The 25,536-nt window shown below is 41.7% G+C and overlaps 1 protein-coding gene across 2 annotated transcripts in view; it reads left to right on the plus strand.

Annotated features, from left to right (window-relative positions):
• Positions 1–25,536, plus strand: part of KCNH5 (potassium voltage-gated channel subfamily H member 5) — a 518,579-nt gene that overhangs the window by 194,083 nt on the left and 298,960 nt on the right. For both annotated transcript variants that reach the window (XM_077464367.1, XM_077464368.1), the window contains one exon: positions 19,561–19,953. In XM_077464367.1, coding sequence (XP_077320493.1) covers positions 19,561–19,953 — 393 coding nt within the window. The remainder of the gene's footprint in view (positions 1–19,560; positions 19,954–25,536) is intronic.

A 25,536-nucleotide genomic window follows, 5' to 3' on the forward strand; every position in this document is an offset into this window, starting at 1 on the left:
CACCCTGGCACACAATTCAGCCTGGTTTTATCACAGTTGTCTGAGAACTTGTCAGAAGTTATCATGCTGATAGAAGTTATCATGCTGATAGAAGTTATCATGCTGATAACAGAAGAAAAGAGCAGGAGAAAGCATGAATCAGGTTTACATCCACTTTAACTATTTTTACCCAATCACAACTGATACAAACGAGGTTTTACCAATTAGAAATGAAAAAGAAGAATAGTTGTATGACAAACACTGCATGATCTTTGCGTAACAAGGAATCCTCTAAATAAATAGGCTATTTGCCTTAACCACCTGCCGTCCGTACTATAGCCGAAAGACGGCTACAACACGGACTTCATTTCCCAAGAGGGCATCCCTGGACGTCCTCCCATGCTCGAGCGGCCTGCGCGCCCCCTGCAGGGCGTGCGCGGCACACTCTGTGATCAGAAAATCTACGAGACTCGCCTGATCACAGATCGGAGTAAGGGGTCGCTTCCGACCCCTTACAACGTGATCAGCTGTCAGCCAATGACAGCTGATCATGTGCTGCGAGAGGAACATAGGTCCCAATCATGAAGGTACCTAGCAGTGGTCACCAGCGCCACCTACCAGTGCACACAGTACCACCCATCAGTGTCACCTCAAAGTGCCACCTATCAGTGCCCTCAGTGCCACCTCACAGTGCCACCTATCAGGGCCCACAGTGCCACCTATCAGTTCCCACAGTGCCGCCTATAACTGAAATAAGTGCGTCATTACCAGTGCTGCCTATCAATACCACACTACCAGTGCCACCTATCATTGCCCATCAGTGCCACCTATCATTGCCCATCAGTGCCACCCGTCAGTGCCACCCATCAGATCCATTTATTAGTGCCAACCATCAGTGCCACCCATCAGTGCTGTCTTAGTGCCCATCAGAGGCATCTTATTGGTGCCTATCAGTGTTGCCTTATCTGTGCCCATCATTACAGCCCATGAGTGCCCATCAGTGCAGCCCATCACTGCAGCCTCACCAGCGAATATCTATGAAGGAGAAAAATTACCCGTTTGCAAAAAAACAAATTATGAAACTTTTTTTTTTATTTTTTTTATTTTTTTTATGTCTGTCTTTTTTTGTTTGTTTAGCAAAAAATAAATACCCACATGGTGATTAAATACCACCAAAAGAAAGCTCTATTTGTGTGAAAAAAATGCAAAAAATTTCATTTGAGTACAGTGTTGTATGACCGTGCAATTGTCATTCAAAATGTGACAGTGCTAAAAGCTAAAAATTTGGTCTGGGCAGACGGGGGAGGTTTAAGTGCCCAGTAAACAAGTGGTTAATTGGTGAATTATTATGGCCAAAATTATTACAAGGTATTTTCTTGAGATGCATTAACTGTTTAATTTTCACAATTGTTGTGCTAGATTTGAATGCTTGTAAGCAACCATTCAGATACACCTGTGCTTCACTTTGAAGTTTTAATGTAAAAGTGCTGCCTAATGCCCCATACAGACAGTCGGACATTCCGACCACAAAAACCATCTGATTTTTTTCAGATGGATTTTGGCCGAAATTTGTCTTGCATACACACGGTCGCACAAAGTTGTCGGAAAATCTGATCGTTCAGGAAGAGGTGACATTTACACATACAACGGGTCTACGTAGAGGACAGTAGCCAATAGCTTTCTTGTCCAAATTTTTTCTGAGCATGCGTGGCACTTTGTGTGTCGGAATTCATTACACACAATTGGAAAAAGTCCGATCGGATTTTGTTGTCAGAAAATTTTAGATCCAGCTCTCAAACTCTTTCTGCCGGAAATTACGACAGAAAAAGTCTGATAGAGCCCACACACGACCGGATTTTCCGACAACATAATCCGATCTGACTTTTTCCGTCTGACACCACAACATTCCCATGTTTACCTTTATTATCCAGAAAAACATCTTCTGTGCCACTCTTTGATTAATTTTCACTTTGTTCCTTGTGCTTGACTTTCTCTGACCTCAGGGCCAGTTCACACCAGGCACAGTTCCGTGCGCTTTTTTTTGTTTTGCACTAAAAATGCATGCACAGTGTTTTCCATGTATTCCAATGGCTCTAGTTCACAGCATGCAGTCAGTTTCTGGTCAGTTTCCGGTGCGGTGTGAACTGGCCCTTTAATGCTAAGCCCCGTCAAATGTCAGTCCTGTATCCAATGAGACTGCCCCAGTGGTCAGTGAATTTGCAGTTAGAGGAGCTTAGCCAGCAAATCAGGGAAGCGAAAATCCCAGTACAAAATGAAGACTAAATCATAGACTAAAATACACAGGTAGTAAGGTAGCAGGTGTATTGAGAAGCAGGCACTGTGTTTGTTTTCAGATACCTGCCCATGTCTTGAGTACCGTAGAACACCATAAACTTGGGTTGCTGCTGATTTGCATATCAGACATAGATGGGGAAGGTTGATGGTTGGCTTGTCCTTTCCAGACTCCCATGCCTAGCTTTGGGCTATTGGGCCCCTTATCATGCTCCTGGGTGCATGAGTGGGTGAGCCAGGCATCTGCTTTCCACTTCGCACACAGTATTTGCATATCAGCATATTTGGGCCCTCACGATGGATTGGCAGGGACATGCTGGCTCATGGACAGTGCCCTTTTCATAGTATTATTGCTGTATGGATACGATTTTTGTATGGAAAAGTTTTCTTTAGTACCTGAGCATTTTAATATGCAAAGTTAATATGTTATTTTTTTTCGCTGGGATTGACATAGTTTTAGGGATTAAGTAATAATTATTTCTGACGTTGGGTTGTATTTGTTAAAACGATTTTGCACAATTTTCTTAACTGGAAGTCTTTGAAGGCCATTGACAGGCCAGGTACTTAATGATACACTTTGCAAAGTTCACCAGTCAATTATATATTAATTAGAAGAAATAAAACACTTAAGTAGGTCAGTATTCTTCACTTACAGTAGAATGCAGCAGCTCGCTGTGAACAGAACTTTTTTTTCCTCCTAAACAAGATAAAGATAAAGATGCATTCACGTGGTATTTGTTTTTTTAAAAGTAGTTTAAAAAAAAAAGCATTTTCTCTTCTGCGATTAAGTTTTAAAAGTTTACATAGGAGATGTATTGTCTGTCACGATATGTGACTTTCATCTGTTATTCTCTTGAATATCATTTTCAGTAAGGCTTTCTTGTAGAGAAACTGTGATTTAAATGTGATATATTGGAACTAAAGGCACAAATAGTCACCTGTGCTCCAATGGTTCGACCCTCGCAAGGTCCGTCGCCGGAATTGCCTTCAATAAAATAGGAGACTTCCCTAAGAAGAACCCTGGCAGTAAAACTTTAATCAAACTATATGGTTTGGTTGGTGGCTTATCCTGATTTTTTTTTTTTTTTTTTTTTTACAGCAGTCTTGACCTTACTCTGCTGACATGCCCCCCCTCCCTCCCCCCATGCCTCCTACCCACCCCCCATGCCTCCTACCCACCAGCTTGCATAGCAGCTTTATTTTAAAGCGTATATAAAGACAAAGACCCCCCCCCCCCTTTTTTGGGAGGGATTGGAAACCCTTTAAGGTTTTTATTGCTGCCTTTGTCTTGCTGGGCAGATTCACATCTTTTTTTTCCTGGCGACCTTTGTCACTAGGATAGAATGCGATGGGAGATACCTGAAAACATGGAAGAAGTCTACAAAAAGGGACATCTGTTTGGTGACCATTATCTAGGAGGAGATTTTCTCTTCCTATTATACTCAGGGCGTAAGGTGAATGACTTTAAATACAGTGCCTTGCGAAAGTATTCGGCCCCCTTGAACTTTTCAACCTTTTGCCACATTTCAGGCTTCAAACATAAAGATATAAAAATTGTATTTTTTGTGAAGAATCACCAACAAGTGGGACTGTTTAAGTCAATGTTTAAAACTTGGGAAATCTTTTTGTATCCAAATCTGGCTTTAAACTTCTCCACAACAGTATTACGGACCTGCCTGGTGTGTTCCTTGGTCTTCATGATGCTCTCTGCGCTTTCAACAGAACCCTGAGATTATCACAGAGCAGGTGCGTTTATACAGAGACTTGATTACACACAGGTGGATTCTATTTATTACCATCAGTCATTTAGGACAACATTGGATCATTCAGAGATCCTCGCTGAACTTCTGGAGTGAGTTTGCTGCACTGAAAGTAAAGGGGCCGAATAATTTTGTACGCACCACTTTTAATTTTTTTATTTGCTAAAAAAGTTTAAAATATCCAATAGATTTCGTTCCACTTCACAATTGTGTCCCACTTGTTGGTGATTCTTCACAAAAAATTAAAATTCTATATCTTTGTTTGAAGCCTGAAATGTGGCAAAAGGTTGAAAAGTTCAAGGGGGCCGAATACTTTCGCAAGTCACTGTATACTTGCATTCTGGTAACTCTGTGAGAGATATACCTGTACTGAAAGTATTTAGCATATTATTATATGCGTACCCCAATATTTTTTTCTGTTTTGGGTAGGGTAGGGAAAAAGGTAAAACTATGTTTCCTGTATATCCTCAGGGAGATTCCTCTTCACTTCCTGTTGTGGAGTAAATATATACAAAATGAGAGAAATTCCCCTCTTAGATGGGTTTCCAACCATTCCCCCTGTACAGTACTCCTGTTCTGGGGACAACTGATAAATTAGAATTTCCTTTTTAGGTGAGAATAGCCAACAGCACAAATATCTTTCATCTTTCTGCTCTGTCACACTTTGAATGACAATTGCGTGGTCATGCAACACTGTACCCAAACAAAATTTTCATAATTTTTTTGAGACAGATAGAGCTTCTTTATGGTGGTATTTAATCATCACTAGGGATGAGCTGAACACCCCCTGGTTCAGTTCACAACAGAACATGCGAACAGGCAAAAAATTTGTTCGAACACAAGAACACTGTTAAAGTCTATGGGACACGAACATGAAAAATCAAAAGTGCTCATTTTCAAGGCTTATATGTAAGTTATTGTCATAAAAAGTGTTTGGGGACCCGGGTCCTGCCCCAGGGGACATGTATCAACGTAAAAAAAGTTTTAAAAACGGCTGTTTTTTCAGGAGCACTGATTTTAATAATACTTAAAGTGAAACATAAGTGAAATATTCCTTTACATTTTGTACTTGGGGGGGAGTTGGGGGTGTCTATAGTATGCCTGTAAAGTGGGACTTTTTTTCCTGTGATTAGAACAGTCCCTGCACAAAATGACATTTCTAAAGGAAAACAAGTCATTTAAAAGTACTCGCGGCTATAATGAATTGTCGGTCCCGGCAATATGTCTGATATGGATATTAAGGGGAACCCCGCGCCAAAATGTTTTTACAAAATGGCGCCAAAAATCCATACCAGACCCTTATCCAAGCATGCAACCTGGCAGGCCGCAGGAAAAGAGGGGGGATGAGAGCACCCCCCGAACCATACCAGGCCACATGCCCTCAACATGGGGAGGGTGCTTTGGGGTGGCCCCCCGAAGCACCTTGTCACCATGTTCATGGGGACAAGGGCCTCATCCCCACAACCCTTGCCTGGTGGTTGTGGGGGTCTGCGGGCAGGGGGCTTATCGGAATCTGGAAGCCCCCTTTAACAAAGGGACCCCCAGATCCCAGTATCCCACCCGTGTGAAATGGTAATGGGGTACAAATGTACCCCTACCATTTCACAAAAAGAGTGTGAAAATAGTACAAATGCCATAACACTATTTGGGACATGTCCTTTTATTAAAAATTAAAACTGTCCCACGAGGTCTTCTTCTGTTGCTTCGCCGATAGACCAATAAAAAACATGACTGACCTGCCTCTTTTATAACTGAGGGCAGAGCCACACAGTGACATAGGTGGGTGACCCTGCCCCCCTCTGATGCACGGGGACATCCCTATGGCGAGCGAGAGAAGAAGACTTTGTGGGACAGTTTTCTTTTTTTATAAATGACTTGTCCCAAGCTGTCATTTGTACCATTTTCACACTTTTTTTGTGAAATGGTAGGTGTACATTTGTACCCCATTTCACACGGGGAGGCCGGGATCTGGGGGTCCCCTTGTTAAAGGGGGGCATTCAGATTCGGATAAGCCCTTCGCCCATAGACCCCCACAACCACCAGGCAAGGGTTGTGGGGATGAGGCCCTTGACCCCATCAACATGGGGACAAGGTGCTTTGAGGGCTACCCCAAAGCACCCTCCCCATGATGAGGGCATGTGGCCCGGTACAGTTCAGGGGGAGCGCTCTCTCGTCACCCCCTCTTTTCCTGCGGCCTGCCAGGTTGGTTGCTCGGATAAGGGTCTGGTATGGATTTTTGGAGGGACCCCCACGCTATTTAAAAAAAAAAAATTGGCGTGGGGTTCCCCTTAATATCCACACCAGACCTGAAGGGCCTGGTATGAAATGTGGGGGGCCCCCACGTAATTTATTTTTTTAATTTTGGATCGGGGTTCCCCTTAATATTTATACCAGACCCAGACCAGGAATATTTTTCACTTTTATTGTTTCACATTAAGCATTAATAAAATCACTGCTCCCAAAAAAACAGCCTTTTTTAAAACTTTTTTTTTTGCATTGATACCTGTCCCCTGGGGCAAGACCCAGGTCCCTAAGCACTTTTTATCACAATGCCATGCATATAAGCCTTTAAAATAAGCACTTTGATTTCTCCCATAGACTTTTAAAGGGTGTTCTGCGGCTTTTGAATTTGCCGCGAACACCCCAAATTGTTCGCTATTTGGCGAACACCCGATGTTCGAGTCGAACTTATGTTCACCTCAAACATCAGGCTCATCCCCAATAATTACTGGGTTTTTTATTTTTTGATAAACAGATGAAAAAAAGACCGAAAATTTTGAAAAAATACGTTTTCTTAATTTCTGTTATAGCATTTTGTAAATAAGTAATTTGCAGAAAGGATAAATACATTTACATAGATATCCCTTCTATCACTTTTCTGGGAACGATCCCAAATTTGGAACTTTCGTTTACTTTCTCCTTGATAATGGTAAACTGAACAAATAGGGAAGGGTGAATTCCCCTAACGGAGGCACAGAGGACACCTGTCAGCCAGGTGTTTTAATTTCTTTTCCATTCTGTCCAAAAAAAATAAATAACATGTTTTGCCTTTAGTTCTACTTTACAGTCAAGGTGCATTTAACAGCCATTATAATTTTCATATTTCTAGCAGATAAAGGCCCAGTTAAATAATGTTTTTTTTTTTTTTTTAATGCATCAACCTTATTAAAATAGCAGAACAATTAATATATTCTAATTTGTTTCTTTTCTTCACTTTTTTCTGAGCTGTTACTAATCAGAGTAGCTTCAAACATTTCCCAACATGAGCATAAAGGTTCTTTATTGCATTCCTGTACCTAATTAAAATAACAATAATTTATGATTGCGTTTCTAAAATTAGCCGCTTTGTGAAGTGGAAATGCTCTAGTTTACATGGTATGATGGTGGCTATCTATCCATCTATCTTCTTTTTTTGCTGATTTTACTAAGTTAAAGAGCCAGTAAGCAGAACCTGCAAACTGAGTAAATAAGGCAGGAACAAACAAGGAGTAGCTGAAGTTACAAAATACAAGCAGCTTAAGTGCTTTGGTAGAGAAGCTAACACACATAAGTGTCTGCTGCATTTTCATGCTATGTGTCTGTGACCTACCCATCCTCCTGATCAAAAATAGAGCTTCAAGTTGAGTTCTGAAATACACCATATGGCCAAACATTCGGCAACATTTGACCATAACACCTATCTACGCTCTTTGGACCAACGGCATTAATTAGTTGGTCTCTTCCCCATTGCATCTATAATTGTCTCCACTCTTGTGGGAAGACTTTCCATAGGATTTTGGAGTTTGGAGGCTCTGATATTGGACAGGAAGACCTGGCTCGCAATTAGTGTTCCAGCTCACCTCTATGATGTTCAGTAGGGTTGAGGTCCAGTTCCTACACACAAAACATGTCCAACTATGTATTTTATGAAGCTAGCTTTGTGCACAGGGGATAGTCCTGCTGGAACAACGAAAGTGTTTCCATGAGGTTGGAAAAGCTGAATTGTCTAAAATGTATTTGTCCTTCGCTGGATACCCCTGAACTCAAAAAATTTAGAGAGGTGTTCACAAACTCTTGGCCATATAGTATGTGTGTATAAAACTCACAAATGAGTTACTGAACTGAAACAAGTATAAAAAAAGGTATCCTGACATTTTTGTGCATACTTGTTCTGTGTCTGTGACTCCGTATGGAAACCAGGCACACTCAGGCAGCTATCATTTTCGGAATATGCAAAAAGGACATCTTTCATAATTCTGTTGTGACACGAGCACTTTAGGAACTCTTTAATGAGTAAGACCATATATTTTTATAAAGTATCCAAAAGAGGGTGCAAGAAATGCTGCATTTTGCAAAAATAGAAAGGTAGCCCGGCTGCTGCATGCCTCACCCAGCCTGAGTGATAAGCAAGTAAAAGAAGCCTCAGCTCGATTCATGATCAAGCCTCGGTGGGTAGGGTGAAAAATGTTGGAGACCTGGACTGGATGAATCAAGCTGAGGCTGCTTTTACTTGCTTACTACTCGGGCCAGGTGAGTTGTGCGGCAGCCGGGCTACCTCTTCCTATTTTTGCAGCATGCTTTGGGTCTGGACGGACCTTCGCTCAGCCTGCACCCTCACTGGTCAGTGGCATCCAACTCAGCAGACCTTGACATCCTGAGTGGGGACCCTTAAAGTGTAACTCCACTTTTGTTGAGAAAAAAAACATTCCCCTTTGGGTGCTCTATGTACATTGCAAGGATTTCAGCAACCTTTGTTGCAGATTCCTACCTTTTGTTATTCTGAAGAAATCCCTGTATGTTTGTCTGTGTGGGAAAGTGGGTCTAATGGAAGTGGTTTCATAATAATCAGCTGCTTCACCTGCAGGGCACTAATGAGGAAAGCTGCTGGGTCTGCATCCTTTTAGACGTGATTTCCTGTTGGGAGCATTTCACCAAAAATTACATTTTTGTTGCAGGGGATGCCTTACATCTTGTTTCTTGTATCTTAGTGTAGACTTCTGGAAAAATTGATGAGTCAATCACACAAGCGGGATATAATGTTTTGGGGGCGTTCTGTACACATTCTGCGTACAGAACCACTCCAGGTAGCCATATTGCATTGCATTTTTAGAAAATTACAGAGCTGTAGATTGAAAAGGAAAGGTAATTTGTAATAACATTCAATTAAGGCAATGTAGAAAAATGTAAAATAATGCATTTGGGTGACAAAAATATGAATGCAATCCATACACTGGGGGGAGAACCTGGGAGGGGGGGGGGTCAAGGATGGAAAAGGACCTGGGGGTTCTAGTAGATGATAGGCTCAGCAATGGCATGCAATGCTGCTAAAAAGGCATGCATTAAGGCTGGCTTCACACCTATGCATTTTTTGTGCATTTTGCAGATTTGCACTACAGATCGTGTTACATAGGAATCAATGTTAAATGGACTGTAGTGCAAATCTGCAAAATGCAAAAAGCACTAAAACTGCATAGGTATGAATCCAGCCTAAAAAGGGGATTAATTCCAGAGATAAAACGATAATTCTCCCGCTCTACAAGACTCTGGTCTGGCCGCACCTAGAGTATGCTGTCCAGTTCTGGGCACCAGTCCTCAGGAAGGATGTCCTGGAAATGGAGCGAGTACAAAGAAGGGCAACAAAGCTAATAAAGGGTCTGGAGGATATTAGTTATGAGGAAAGGTTGTGAGCACTGAACTTATTCTCTCTGAAGAAGAGACGCTTGAGAGGGGATAGGATTTCAATATACAAATACCATACTGGTGGTGACCCTACAATAGGGATAAAACTTTTTTGTGGAAGGGAGTTTAATAAGATTCGTGGCCACTCATTCAAACTAGAAGAAAAGAGGTTTAACCTTAAACTACGTAGAGGGTTCTTTACTGTAAGAACGGCAAGGATGTGGAATTCTCTTCCACAGGCTGTGGTCTCATCGGGGAGCCACCGATAGTTTCAAGAAACTATTAGATAAGCACCTGAACCACCACAACATACAGGGATATACAATGTAATACTGACATATAATCACACACATAGGTTCGACACATAGGTGGGCGACACAGTGGCACAGTGGTGTAGCGGGTAGCACTCACACCTAGCAGTAAGAAGGGTCTCTGGTTCTAATCCCAACCACGACACTACCTGCCTGGAGTTTGCATGTTCTCCCTGTGCCTGTGTGGGTTTCCCTCGGGTGCTCCGGTTTCCTCCCACACTCCAAAGACATGCTGGTAGGTTAATTGGATCCTGTCTAAATTGTCCCTGGTATGTATGAGTGTGAGTTAGGGACCTTAGATTGTAAGCTCCTTGAGGGTAGGGACTGATGTGAATGTACAATGTATATGTAAAGCGCTACGTAAATTGATAGCGCTATATAAGTAACTGAAATAATAATAACAATGACTTGATGGACATGCGTCTTTTTTCGACCTCTCCTACTATGTAACTACAATATGACTTTATTGCATTTGTATATGCTATATCATTTTTTCTTTATTTGCTATTTTTTAAGCATTTATCAAGGGTCACAGTATCATCTGCATTTGTTACAGCTGTGAGTTGGGGGATATAAGGACATAGTTGGCAACAGATGGACCAATAAACTCTTCACTACTCTACCTAAAACAGAGAATCCTGGTTTGGCTGGGGCTGGTCTTTAAAGCACCTTATAATATCTGCTCCATGGACTTCAATGGTGTTATCAGTTTACTGGTCCTTTAACGGTAACACTTCTCTTGTAACAGTTTATCACTCGTGTAAAGAGTGCATCAGATTATAGAGCACTTTCTAAAAACTCTACACGCCTTCTAGATAGATATGACATTCTTTTCTTTGCACATCAGTAATTAATCCCCCTCGGGGTTAGGTTGCACTGCAAGGCTAACGTGCACATGGTTTGTAATAGGACTTGGACTGTCCTATACTGCATGATTCATGTAGTGATGAGATCGTTAGATTGCCCTAATTAATAATTCAGAGAGTGTTGTTAGCCTTTGGAACCTAATCAAAATGTAGGATAAAAGCTTTTTTTTTTTTTTTTTCGAAGGCGTGGGTGTCTGTTTTACAAACTTTGTGAAACGTGGACATGATAACAGCACCATCTGTATGTTTTACAATTTAATTGAGCAGCCTAAATCCATATATTTGTTGGTTTTAGTATGCTGGATAAACAGTCCTTAAAATAGAAAGCCGTTTGATGTTCTTACTGCATTGCAGCCTTCCCATGGGCACCGCAAGTCCTACAATGCTTGTTGTAATGACTGTAAGCATGTATGCTGAGGAGAGCCTATACTACGTAATGTACAGGGATTTACCTAAGTGGTTACATTTAAGTGGTTCTAGACAAGCATGATTATTTGGGGAATATACAATATTTTTGCATACATTTTCTTTTTTATTATTTTTTTATTTTAGTGAGGTGGTTTTTACATGTAAATATTTTTTTACATGTGGCAGCCAGCAGGCTCAGGATTGATACTTACAGTGCCATGCAAAAGTATTCACCCCTCTTGGTATTTTTCGTGTTTTGTTGCCTCACAACCTGTAATTAACATGGATTGCTTGATGATTTCCATCATTTAATTTACAGAACACGGCCATAACTTTGAAGATTTTTTTTTTTTTTTATTGTATAGCAAACAACAAATAGGACAAAATAACAGAAAAAGTCAATGTGCATAACAATTCACCCCGATAAAGTCAATACTTTGTAGAGCCACCTTTTGCGGCTATCACAGGTCCAAGTCGCTTTGGATAAGTCTCTATGAGCTTGCCACATCTTACCACTGGGATTTTTGCCCATTCCTCCTTGCAAAACTGCTCCAGCTCCTTCAAGTTGGATGGTTTACACTTGTGAACAGTAATCTTTGTGTCTCACCGCAGATTTTCTATTGGATTGAAGTCTGAACTTTGACTAGACCATTCCAACACATTTATATGTTTCCCCTTAAACCACTCAAGTGTTGCTTTAGCAGTGTGTTTGGGGTCATTGTCGTGCTGGAAGCTTGGAGCGTACGGCTTATTGTCGTCCTATGTACAGATACTCCAGTCTCTGCTGTGGAACTCTGCAACTCCTCCAGGGTTACCTTAGGTCTCTGTGCTGCTTCTCTGATTAATGCCCTCCTTGCCCGGTCCATGAGTTTTGTTGTGCGGCCGTCTCTTGGCAGGTTTTCTGTTGTGCCATGTTCTTTCCATTTGGTTATGATAGATTTGATGGTGCTCCTAGGGATCATCAAAGATTTGAATATTTTTTTATAACCTAAACCTGACTTGTACCACTCAACAACATTGTCCCTTACTTGTTTAGAGAGTTCCTTGGTCTTCATGGCAGTGTTTGGTTAGTGGTCCCTCTTGCTTGGGTACTGCATCCTCTGAGGCCTTTCAAAGAGGTGTGTGTATATGTAATGACAGATCATGTGTCACTTGGATTGCATACAGGTGGACATCATTTCACTAATTATTTGACTTATGAAGGTAATTGGTTCCACCAGAGCTTTTTATGGGCTTCATAACAAAGGTGGTGAATACATACTCACATGCCAATTATCAGTTTATTTATGAAAAATAGTTTTATGTATATATTTTTCTAATTTTACTTCACCAACTTAGACTATTGTGTTCTGATCCATCAAATATAATTCAGATTAAAAAAACATTGAACCAAAGGCTCTAATGTAATGTAGGTAAAAAGCCAAGGGGGTGAATACATTTGCAAGACACTGTAGGAAAAAATTGTTGTAGTGTATGTGTGGACAGAGTAAAAGAAATGCTTGTTGATATGCTAGAAATGTTATTTAGTTATTACAGGTATTTATATAGCACTGACAGTTTACACAACACTTTACATAATGTATATTCACATAAGTCCTGCACCAAGGAGATTACTGTCAATGGTACTTCTCTCACATGCATATATACACATACTAGGACCCGTTTAGATAGGAGCCAATTAACCAAGCACATATCTTTGGAGTGTGGGAGTAACAGGAGTACCCGGAGGCAACTCATACAAGCACAGGGAGAACATACACACTTCATGCAGGTAGTGTTTTGGTTGGGATTCCAGCCGAGGACCCTAGTGCTGCAAGGCAAGTGTGCATTAAACCATCATGCTGCCAATGTATTCCTAACTATCTTTCAGTAGACAACACAGTGCCTCTGCTGTACTGAAATCCCCTATCAGCAGGGCTGATGATAGAAATTGTACAGACTACCTGACAGCCCCCCCCCCCCCCCCCCCCAAGAAAATATTAAAGCTATTTTTGCTAAAAATACAATAATATCACATAATTCCTGCTAAATCTAAAAGATAAGACTGAGTTAATAAATAAAAAATGAAGATGAGATGAAAAAAATATACTGGGCAGTTCAGATCAGAGAGACAGTATAGTAAGTCGCGGTAAGTAGTGAGCAGGGGTGATCCAGTAGAATAGTCGAGCAAGCCGGGAACAAGGTAACAGGTTCAACAGCGGTCAGGTATCCCGGGAACAAGCTTAAGACGATCCAGCACTGGTATCAGGTAAGGACCCTGTTTATATATGGTGTCATACGCCAGGATTGGTGGAAGTGAACGTGCGTGTGTGCGTACACACGTTCGGATTGGCGCGTGAGTGTGCACACGTTTTTGTATTGGCGTTTGCGTGCGCGTTCCGGAACTCGTTCGCCTCTGTCAGGGACACCGCGCATGGCCATTAGCATTAACGGAACGAAAATAAGCTGCTGCTGCACGGGGACGAGCATTCACACGGTGAGTTCTCTGACACTATTGTTATTCATCACTAATCCCCCTCCCTGTGTAGGCCCCCCTGTGTGCTCAGGCCCCCTACAAGAGGACTGGTGCCCCCCCCCCTTAATCCGTGGCCCTGCCTGTCAGTGTTCAAAGCTTTTGTAAAGCCTTGTTTGGGTAAATAAATGTGTGACTCACAGAACTGGCTTGGCCCTGCCCCCGCTCCCTCCTCACTGGCTGTGATTGACAGCAGCAGGAGCCAATGGCTTCTGCTGCTATGTCTCTGTCAATGAGGAATAAGAGACCTTCGAGATCATCTGCTCTTGTGCACGTCACTGGATCGGGATCATGCTCAGGTTAGTATTGGGGGGGGGGGGTGAGAGGGGAGCTGCACACTAAAAGGTTTTTACATGCAGGTAAACAATGTTCAGCCTTTTAGAACCAGCATAAAGTCCTGCCCAGTTCAGTACTGGACTACAGAATACCTCCTCCTCTCCTAACCTCCATAACATAAGGGTAGGTGTTCAATGGTCCAGAACAGGGAACTAGGCAACAGTGCTTACTATTTCAGTGCATGAGAGGCAGTGTTGTCAGCTCAAACTGGAGCTCAATAGATTTCTGGCAGGATCAATGGATCTCTATACCACAGAGCATTTATAAAGTGAAAACATGAAATCTGCATGTTTTGTTTTTTTCTGCAGTAGTAAATTAAAAAAAAAAATTTTAGTAGCAAGACTACCTAATTAAAGAGAATAGTAAAAACTGTAGGTTCTTTTGAAAGCTCAGCAGGTGAGACAAGGGAAAGATGAGTACGTGTGTGTGTAGGGGTAAGCATTTGTTACTCCCTTAAATGAAAAGACTAAGATTTATATAACATAATCGATTAGTTCCCTTCTCTATATGTACTGTATATTTTAAAATAAAGCTCTCTTATGCTTAAAATAAAAAAAAATTAAAAAATCTATATACGGTATATAAATAATTTTAGCAAAGCTAACTTTATCCTTGCCTGTTTCTGTGGGAAGCTGCTCTAGGCCTCTGGTTGCTAATGCTTCATTTTGAGTAGCATCTCGGGCATTTATTTATTTTTCAGTCTTTGGTCTTATTTTAGAATTGCATCAAAGGACAGAAACATCAAACATCTGAAAGATGTATGTTTTCCCCTCAACAATCCCTACTATCAGGAGATGCACTGCCTTGGCAAGAGCCATCCAGAAAACTGGATCAGTTGTAATCTCATGAAATCTGGAACCAGGCTTGTCTGTTTTTTTGTTTTGTTTTTTCCCTTGTAATGTGAGGTTCTACAAGATAGGAGAGGGAACTTTTCTGTTTCTGATCTTAACCACTTCGCGCCCGCGCTATAGCCAAAAGATGGCTACAGCGCAGACGCTAACTGCCGGGAGGGCGTCCCTGGACGTTCTCCGGTTTACTTCCCCTCTGCACGCCGCCGCGGGCGCACATCAGGGAAGTTCTGTGTTGGCCGTGTCCCTTGGACACAACCAATCACAGATCGTGCTAAATGGCCAATCACAGCGGCCATTTAGCACTCGATCGGCGTGTCCAATGTGAGGTGATCTCATATGTAAACATATGAGATCATCTCTCATCGCCGGCTCTCCCTCCTTACACAGAGACAGCGTGTGAGGAGGGAGAGATGAGCGGCTGCAGCGGCAGCGGCGCTGAAAAGTAAGAACACACAAACACACAGTAAAACACACACACACACACACAGTGAAACACACACACATGCCCACCTGTCCCCAGTGCCACCTGTCCCCATTGCCACCCATCAGTGCCATCTGTCCCCAGTGCCACCTGTCCCTTGTGCCACGTGCCACCTGTCCCCAGTGCCACATGTCACCTGTCCCCAGTGCCACGTGTCACCTGTCCCAGTGCCACCTGTCAGTGTCACATATCAGTGCCATCTGTCATCAGTGTCAGGTGTCATCAGTGCCACGTATTAGTGCCATCGGTCAGTGCCACGTATTAGTGCTACGTATTAGTGACATCTGTCATCAGTGTCGTGTGCCATCAGTGCCACGTATCAGTTCCACCTGCAATCCGTGCCACGTGTCATTGTCCAGGTGCTCCAGGGCCTTCAAAAGTGTAATAGGTAGTCAGCAAGTTAGATGTGTAATTTATGCTCCTAGAACATGTGATGGTGCTCCCTGCATGTTGGGCCTCTCTAACTGGCCAGGCTGTGAAAAAGTCACACACACATGGTATTGTAATACTCAGAAGGAGTAGCAGAATGTATTTTGGGGCGTTATTTGTGGTATACACATGCCAAGTGGGAGAAATAACCTATTAAAATGACAATTTTGTGGGAATAAAAAAATAAAAAATCTTAATTTTGCAAAGAATTGTGGGAAAAAATTACAACACCAAAAACCTCACCATGCCTCTTACTAAATACCTTGGAATCTTTACTTTCCAAGGGTCATTTGGGGGGGGGGGCGATTTGTAATTTCCTGGCTTGTTCGGGTCGCAAGAAATGAGATAGGCCACCAGTACATCAGGTCCGATCAATTTTTTATGATTTGCACCACAACTTGTAGACTCTCTAACTTTCACAAAGACCAAATAATATCCACTAATTTGGGTTATTTGTACCAAAGATATGTAGCAGTATAAATTGTGGCCATAATTCATGAGAAAAAAAAATGATAATTTGCAAAATTTTATCACAGAAACAAAGAAAATTAGTTTTTTTTTTTCAAAATTTCTAAAAGTCTTTTTTTCATTTATAGCGCAAAAAATAAAAAACACAGAGGTGATCAAATACCACCAAAATAAAAGCTCTATTTGTATGAAAAAAATGACAGAAAAAGGCTAGACCACTCCAGGACCTTAATGCGCTTCTTCTTGAGCCACTCCTTTGTAACTTTGACCGCGTGTTTTTGGTCATTGTCATGCTGGAATACCCATCCCCAACCCATTTTCAATGCCCTGGCTGTGGGAATGAGGTTCTCACCCAAGATTCAACAGTACATGGCTCTGTCCATCGTCCCTTTGATGCAGTGAAGTTGTCCTGTCCCCATAGCAAAAAAAACACCCCCAAAGCATAATGTTTTCACCGCCGTGTTTGACGGGGATAGCGTTCTTGGGTTCATAGGCAACATTCCTCCTTCTCCAAACAGGGCAAGTTGAGTTGATGCCAAAAAGCTTGATTTTGGTCTCATCTGACCATAACACTTTCACCCAGTTCTCCTCTGAATCATTCAGATGTTCATTAGCAAACTTTAGATGGACCTGTACATGTGCTTTCTTGAAGAGGGGGACCTTGTGGGCACTGCAGGATTTAGGTCCTTCATTGCAGAATGCGTTACCAATTGTTTACTTGGTAACTATAATCCCAGCTGCCTTGAGATCGTTGACAAGGTTCTCCAGTGTAGTTCTGGTCTGATTCCTTATCGTTCATGGTCATTAAAACTCCACAAGGTGAGAGCTTGCATGGAGCCCCAGACCAAAGGAGATTGACAGTTATTTTGTCTTTCTTCCATTTGTGAATAATTGCACCAACTGTTGTCACCCTCTCACCAAGCTGCTGGTGATCTTGTAGCCCTGTCCAGTCTTGTGTAGGTCTACAATCTTGTCCCTCACATCCTTGGACAGCTCTTTGGTTTTGGCCATTGTTGAGAGATTGAATTCTGATTGCTTCTGTGGACAGGTGTCTTTTATACAGGTAACAAGCTGAGATTATGGCCACTACCTTTTAAGGGAGTGCTCCAAATCTCAGCTTGTTACCTGTATAGAAGAAACCTGGTAGCCAGAAATCTTGCTGACTGACAGGATAAAATACTTTTGTCACTCGTTAAAATGCAAATCAATTTTAACTTATTTGAAATGCTTTTTTTCTGGATTTTTTTGTTGTTATTCTGTCTCTCACTGTTAAAATAAACCTACCATTAATATTATAGACTGATGATTTCTTTGTCAGTGGGCAAACGTTACAATCAGCAGGGGATCGAATACTTCCCTGTATATGATATTATAAGGGAGCTTCCAGATTTTGAAAAGTTGTCCCCCGCAAACCCTGATTATCCCTGCAAAGTAGGGAGGTGAAAAATACTCCCATGTTGAGCCATGTTAAGGGGACTAGGTCCTCATTTCCCATATCTAGTGCCCCAAAAGGGATGTGGGGGTTTATTTGAAGTGGGGTGGGGTGGAGGGTTCTGGGTGAATTATCAGAATCTGGAAGCCCTCTTAATAATTGGGGGGGGGGGGGCAGTCATCATCCCTTTCCCAGAGGAATGAGAACTGTGTTCATTGTACCCCTCGTTACTCATTCAAAAAATTTAAATGTTAAAACCCAACCCGCCACCCATCAATGTTGACTCTACATCTGACGTTATTCATACACTGCACTGCCAGCTGCTATATTTGAACACATTGGCCAGGGATCCTGAGTAATTTAATTGAACCGTTATGGACCATATTTGTTCAATGATGTCAACTAGGATCCCTATCTGGTTTGTTTTATAAGCAGCAGTTGTCCAGCCGCAAACTGACAAATCTCCTGATGACTGCTCCAAAAGACTTTTAATGAGGTTCTTTGATTGTCCAGTGAACCAAACTTCGCCATGTTTGCTCATCCCTACTGTAATTCAACATCAAGTCAGATGTAAATTTATATTCCTGAACTATTTTTCCAGTTTATATTTGGACCTAATTGGTGGCTGCATGCGGGACATAGAACACTTAAACTTCACCTGTGCCCAGAATTAGAATATAGCCATTTAAACTTCAGTTTAAGTTTAAGTGCCCAGAGTATGGACATTAAATAGGTAATCATCCTTAACAAGCAGTGGAAGATCCCTGACCCCTCTCCAGCTGCATGTACTGTGAAGTAATTCATTTTCAAAAATCCTCCAGATCAAATCAAAGATTCTAAAGTTGAGGTTCAGTCAATTTCTAACAGCTTGAAAACATCCGGCGTTTTGTTTACATTAGAGGGCTTTTCATATAAAAAAAGGTGCCACTTTTATGAACTTTGAAAATTAATTTCTACACAATGTATTTGGCTACAGAGGTGAACAATGGCTTGTTTTAATGTGCTTTTACAGATTTTTAAGAAATTCATAGTGATTGAATGTGCATAGTCTGGGTCCAGGTTCACCTAAAGCTGAACTAAACCCATTTATTTAATGGTTTTAAAAAAAATTTACATTCTCAGGATGCTGGAAATGCTTACTGTCACATATGCTTGTGCACTCAACCAAACTGCCAAACCACCAAATGGCTGGACTCATAACTGATCACATGTGCAGCACCATGGCAGATCAAACTGAAGCTGAGGTGACAGCTTCCTTGGCTGAAAAGGATAGGAGGGTTTAGTTCCACTTTAAGTATTTACATATTCTTGACAAGCAGTTAAGGGGCTTTAAAACAAGTTCTTAATGACAACATTGTACCACGCCTGTGCAAGGTGTGCTAAAATGGTCCACTGGAAGTCCACGTGACAGGGTGACAGTGCAGTACAGGGTGACAACTCAAAGACAGGGAATGAGCATTATCACCCTATAATAGAAAGTAGATGAATCTTCATGTCAGAATCATTGGGTATTGTTTTGACGAAACCTCAATTTAAAAGCTGTAGACAAATTACGTTTGAAAATATTATGCCATGTTAAACTTCTTTGAGATTGTAGTGATTGGTTTGCATATACTTAGACAAATGGTACACTCTCATAAACCAGTGCCAAAGATGCTGCTGTATATAAGCCATGGGAAAGTATAGTGATAGTGTTACAACTTGTTGATAGCTACCAGAATCTAAATGTGGGTGAACTGACTCGTTATAGTTATTGTTCTTTTTATTTATTTTTAAGGTTTTGCAGCTGGGCTCCGATATCCTCCCTCAGTACAAGCAAGAAGCACCAAAAACCCCACCACACATTATATTACATTACTGTGCATTCAAGACCACCTGGGACTGGGTAATCCTCATCTTAACTTTTTACACAGCAATCATGGTACCCTACAACGTCTCCTTCAAGACGAAACAGAACAACATTGCCTGGCTGGTGTTGGACAGCGTGGTGGATGTTATTTTCCTTGTGGACATTGTTTTGAACTTCCATACAACTTTTGTTGGTCCAGGGGGAGAGGTCATTTCAGACCCCAAACTAATAAGAATGAACTATTTGAAGACATGGTTTGTAATAGACCTACTGTCTTGTTTACCCTACGACATCATCAATGCCTTTGAAAATGTGGACGAGGTAAGTCTTTAAAGCATTTATTCTGTATGTTATCTGCATTTACAATTGAAAGCATATGCAAGATTTTTTTCATGCTAGAATATGTTCGAACAGAATATTGTTGAAAATGTAGAATTTACAGAGATATATAAAAAGAAAAAAGTGTATGTAGGTAATTAGTCTATAAAAAAACAAAATGGAAATATATACATATGTTATACCGTATATACGGTAGTCTTTTTTAATCTTACTGGTATACTAAGGTCATTCTTATGAGCATAGCATAATGATATTATTAGTCCTCATGCGCGTTTTAAGTCTGGGAAGACTTCACATGACTCTTGATGGCAGAAAGAAGAAATGTGGGCTCTTTTTGCCTAAAGAAAACACATTCTACAATACTACTTTAGATAGTGGAAAAACTGTACTCTTGATTAGGATATAAAAGATGAAGTTCAGGCCTTTGCCCAAACTGCCTGGGCAAACCATTACCCACCCTACCACCAAAATAAGATTCTCATACCAACTGGAATTTAATGGCCCCAGCAGGCACTTTATTTACCAAAGTTATCAATATAAATAACAAATTAAATAGCCATATAAATGACAAATATACATAACAAATAACCAGCAAAAGACTGAGTGTATACTGGAGTCTCAAGGCACCTCGTAGGCAACCAAGTAATACCTATGACCTATAAAGTAGGCCTCCAGCCACACACCCCCAACTTGGAGACAGGGTCAGGTACACCATTTGTTGCCATAAAGGCTAGGGGAAGCCGTACCCAAGATGGGTCCTCAACCTATTGGCTTTCACTAATGCCCTACTTCTAAGCTCATGAACCCTGCCAGCTGCCATGGCAGATCCCCAATCCCCAGCAACTTACCCATGACAGGACAGAAACCACCAATCTATACAGGGGAGGGAGGGTGGAAGATTCCCTGATGCCTGCCTTTTTCCTACTGAAACATCTTGGGACCTACAACCCCCACAGACCCCTCCCATCTCGTCCACTTTGCCATTGAAGTCAGTACCCCTCTCCTTGTATCCTTCACACTTTCCAAACTCTCCACCCCTTTCCTTTACTTCCCTTTTAACCCAGTCATGCTGTCCTTCCATCTATTCCTTCTGGATTTTCCTCCGGGCTTGACTGGTTGTTTTTGCCTACAGAAGCAAATTCTTTTTTGGCAGTTGGGTAAGTCAAACCCTTTGTAAGGTGGCACACACATTTCCTGCAGTTGCTCAGTGGATTTTTCTGCTTGAGCTTGTAGCAGTTGTTGCAGTTTCTTGAGCTGGGAGGTTACTTATTCACCATACTCACAGTACCTGTACTTACATACAGACATAAAAGAACTTCAATACCTGTCTCAGCATTTTGATGGAGTAAATTCCGACAAATAAAAATGTTCCGCACTGGTCAGCCATTTTGGAATTCTTTGCTGGAGATAAACAAGCATTAAAGTGGACCTTCAGTCATTTTTTTCAACTTTCCATCTATTAAATCTGCCCTTTGTTGTTTTAACTTAGGATTGTAATTTTTTTTTCTTGCCAGTAAATACCTTATACAGCCCACTTCCTGTTTCTTATCTGGTCATTAGCCTAGGCTTATGACATCATGCACAGCTCTCTTGTGAGAGTTTTCCAGGAAGGAAGGGGGGATGAGTCATAAGAGTGTCAATGAAAGCTGCAGAGCTGGAGGTGTGCCACTGTGTAAATCCAGGGAATGAACAGGCAGCAGCTTCAGCTGCCCACAGTTAAAATGGCTGCAGCCATACTTGGTGGAGGGAGATTTCTGCAGCATATTTGGCGAGTACAGAATCACAGTATATATAAAATATTTAAAGTGGTTGGAGGGAAGCTTCAGGATGACAAAGATGTTTTTATTACAGATTATGTGAGCAGACTGCAATTTCTCTTTAATTGGAGGCAATTTGCTGTGAAAGCACTCTGGAGTAAAAGACTGGTACAGCCATAGCACGGGCACTTTCTATCTGTGCTGTAAGCCAATGGTATCTTGTACATACATAGCAAAAGCTGTCACTAGATGACCCACTTCTGCATAACACTAGCTACAGATAAAGTCTTTTATTGGTATCAGGGGTATTGAACACACCAGCCTGTCTTATTGGAGTGATAAAATTGCTGTATACCCTGCAGTGAAAAGCTTTGAGGCACTGTAAAACGAGATGATTATATGGTGGTAGGTTGACTTTTATTATCTTATTCCAAATATCACAAAGATTTTGTTTGAGAGAGCAAGAGTTAAAATTAATATGTTGCCTATAGCATTTTGATATTTATTAACTGGCAAAAGTAAGCAGGCAGCACAAAGTGACTTTACATGCTGACCTATAAAAATATGTACATCCACAAGTCAGTTTTCATGGTCAGAGGTCATCTGAAATCTGACAGTTGCTGATCATTCAACTGCTTGACTTGAAACTCCAAGCAAACAGCTAGATGAACAGTTACAAAACAAATAAGAGAACTACTTCAGTTCCTCGAGCACCAATGCAATGACCCCTTTTCTCCAAACACCACCTTCTTCAAACACCATAAATACAGGTTCCTCTCCACAACCCAGGTGCCTTAGAAGGTGGGGGGAGTAAATTTAGTAGAGGGTTTGGGTGCAACGTATCTGCCCTTATGCCATAGAAGAACTTTTTTTCCTTTAGTAAATAGTGCATTTCTTTAAGAGTAGTTATAAAAAAGGGACTTGCAGCTTGAAGGAATCGTTATTCCAGCCCTGGTATAATAGATGTCAAAAAGAATCAGAGCAGTACTAAATGGAGCAGGGGATTCTGGGAGATGTGTGTGGCCCATTTCCTGATCTATCATAGTTAATTGGTTAATTTATTTAATAGGAAGCTTTGTATTTTCAGTGGAAACGGTTCAGGGGAAAGCAAAGTTGACTTTCTGTGTTTAGCAACTGCAAGGTTTCCTAAATAGTAGCAGTAAATACGTTTTTACTTATTGCTCAAAGCTGCTGCTTAGTAACAATTTTCACACATAAGCTTCTTCTTGCTAATAAACACATGATAATTATGCTACCATTCATGCGGAGAAGGAGATGAGAGATAAATATGGTTAAAAGCCCACCTGCAGACTCCCCCCCCCCCCTACACCTCCAAAATCCCCCCTCCCCCCAGATTCATTTCTTATCTATTATACTTGCCTTTTCCGGATGTCTTCAGGCTGGTCATGTGACACATGGTATTGTTTGGATCAACTCCTGGTGGTCAGTGGATCTTCAAAGTTTTTGCAGTGTGAGTGCAAGGTTCACGTGGGGTGTACTTCAGAGGTTGGTCCATGACACTCTGTACTCTGTACTTACAATATATCCTTAGTCTTCTTGGTTGAATGTCAGTGTCTTCAGCCTGGAAGACTTCAGACATCTAGGGATGGAAATGAATTACTCTGGGGGTTGGTACAAGAGAGAACATGAGGCTTACAGCCAGCGCTGCTCTTTTATTTTAAAATAGAAAAAGAAAAGATTAAACTCACGTGCAGTGTATGAGACTGCAGCACTCAATGTCTGAATACAGGACATAAAAAGTGAGATAAAACAAAAATGAGTGTTCAGGTTTGCTTTTAAAGGGGACACACCCACTTATTTTTATTTTATTTAAACTTTCATTTATAACCTTCTGGGGCACAAGGTAAAGATGAACTCCAGGGAATGAAAAAGTGCTCAGTGCGGGGTTCACATCAGTGCGCTGCAGTTTGGGTGCATGGTGATTGTATGTGCAGTTTAACCGGAGTTTTAGGTGTGCTCCCATTGACTTCTATTAGACCAAACGTTTTTTGAACGCGCATCAGCGATAAAGCATGCATGATTTTGCTGTGCTTTCATGAAAAGGCACCTAAAAACACGGGTAAGCCGTAACATACAATCGTGCTGTACCCAAGCCACAGCCCATTGGTTTAACCTGCTCTTACACTGTAGATCCCCAGAGCATTGCAAAGATTTAAAGAGAAGTATTTGTTTTTTTTTCTAAATCATACTTAAGCATCGCCCCCCCAGCTCTAAGACTGAGAACCGAGTGATCTAACACCGTAGATCGCTCGGTTCTCAGGACTCCCTGAGCAGAGATCTGGTGGAGATAGCGGAAAGCAGCCGGCCCAGGCATGTGGGTGGATCCTGACTTCCTTTTCGCCAGCTCTGTGACGTCAGCCAACAGCGGGCTTCAGCTGAAAATGGTTTACAGGAATGCAGAATGAACTGTGATCCACAGAAGAAAGCTAAACTTGGGGCAAATAAAATAATTATCCCTTAGACCCCTTTTACACTGAGGCAGTTTTCAGGCGTTTTAGCGCTAGAAATAGCACCTGTAAATCGTCTGAAAACGGCTTCCCATTCTCTGCAATGGGTGCTTTCACACCCGGGTTTTGTGCTTGCGGGATGTTAGAAAAAGTCCTGCAAGCAACATCTTCGGGGCAGTTTGGGAGCGCAGTATACAGTGCTCCTAAAATGCCCCTGCCCTTCCGAAGCGACGCAACACAGAAGGTTTTAACCTTTGAGGTTAAAAGCGCCCTGCTAGTGGCCAAAAAGCATTGCAAAAGCGCCTCTTAAACAGCAGTAAACCGCCATTAAAACAACCACCACTTTTAGTATGAAAGCAGCCTGAGGCCGCGTACACACGGGCGGATTGTCTGCCCAACTAAGTTCGTCAGACAATCCGACAGACAGTCCATTCAAAATTTGAATGAACGGACTTGACCACACACGATGAGCAGACAGTCCGCTGAAAGCGTGCGCGATGACCTGTACAGCACGTACGACGGGACTAGAAAAACGACGTCCTATACACTGCAATGCAACCTTCGGCCGTGTAAATCCTTTCTGAGCATGCGCCATACTTAGTCCGTCCAACTTGCCTACACACGAGCGGACTGTCCGCTGAAACCAAGTTTGGACGGACAAAACCAAGTTTGAACGGACAAAATTACGGAAATTCCGTAAGACTTTGTTTGTCAGACAGTCCGCTGAAAAAGTCCGCTGAAGCCCACACACGAGCGGATTGTCTGCTGAAACACGGTTCAGCGGACTAAGTTGGACAGACAATCCGCCCGTGTGTACGCGGCCTTACAGAGGGGCTGTACCTGCAATGCAATGGCTAATTGCTTAATTTTGTTCAGCTTTAACAAGCAATTATCTTTGAACCTGTTGGCAGTATCTTCTGTAGTATACATACCAATGTGTGAGAAACTTCCATATGTTAATCCATAGTACTGGCATCGTTAATATTTTTAGGCCATTGGTCACATTGGTGTACTTGTGGTGCACTAAAATGCACCTTTCCAGTGTGACAGAAGCACATGGAAAATAGTTCCCTTTAAATTCAATCTGTTCACGTCTCTGTGCTGCATTTTTAAAGATGTATATCGAATTTTACAATGCACTAGTGTGAAAGAGCTCTTATACTTCATAATTACTCTTATATGCCCTTAACTAAAGTTGTAGCTACTGTTTTATTGTGTTTTAACATGTTACAGAAAATTGTAGCCTTCGCCTTTTTTGTCACCAACCTCCTTTTCAATGTTAGTTAAACAATTTGTGATCCTTCCTAAAGGGTTGTGTTCTTTGCTTTATTAAAACAACC

The sequence above is a fragment of the Lithobates pipiens genome, unplaced genomic scaffold (assembly GCF_037356315.1).
Source record: "Lithobates pipiens isolate NorthernLeopardFrog02 unplaced genomic scaffold, aLitPip1_a1.2 Scaffold_30, whole genome shotgun sequence".
NCBI classification, from domain to species: Eukaryota; Metazoa; Chordata; class Amphibia; order Anura; family Ranidae; genus Lithobates; species Lithobates pipiens.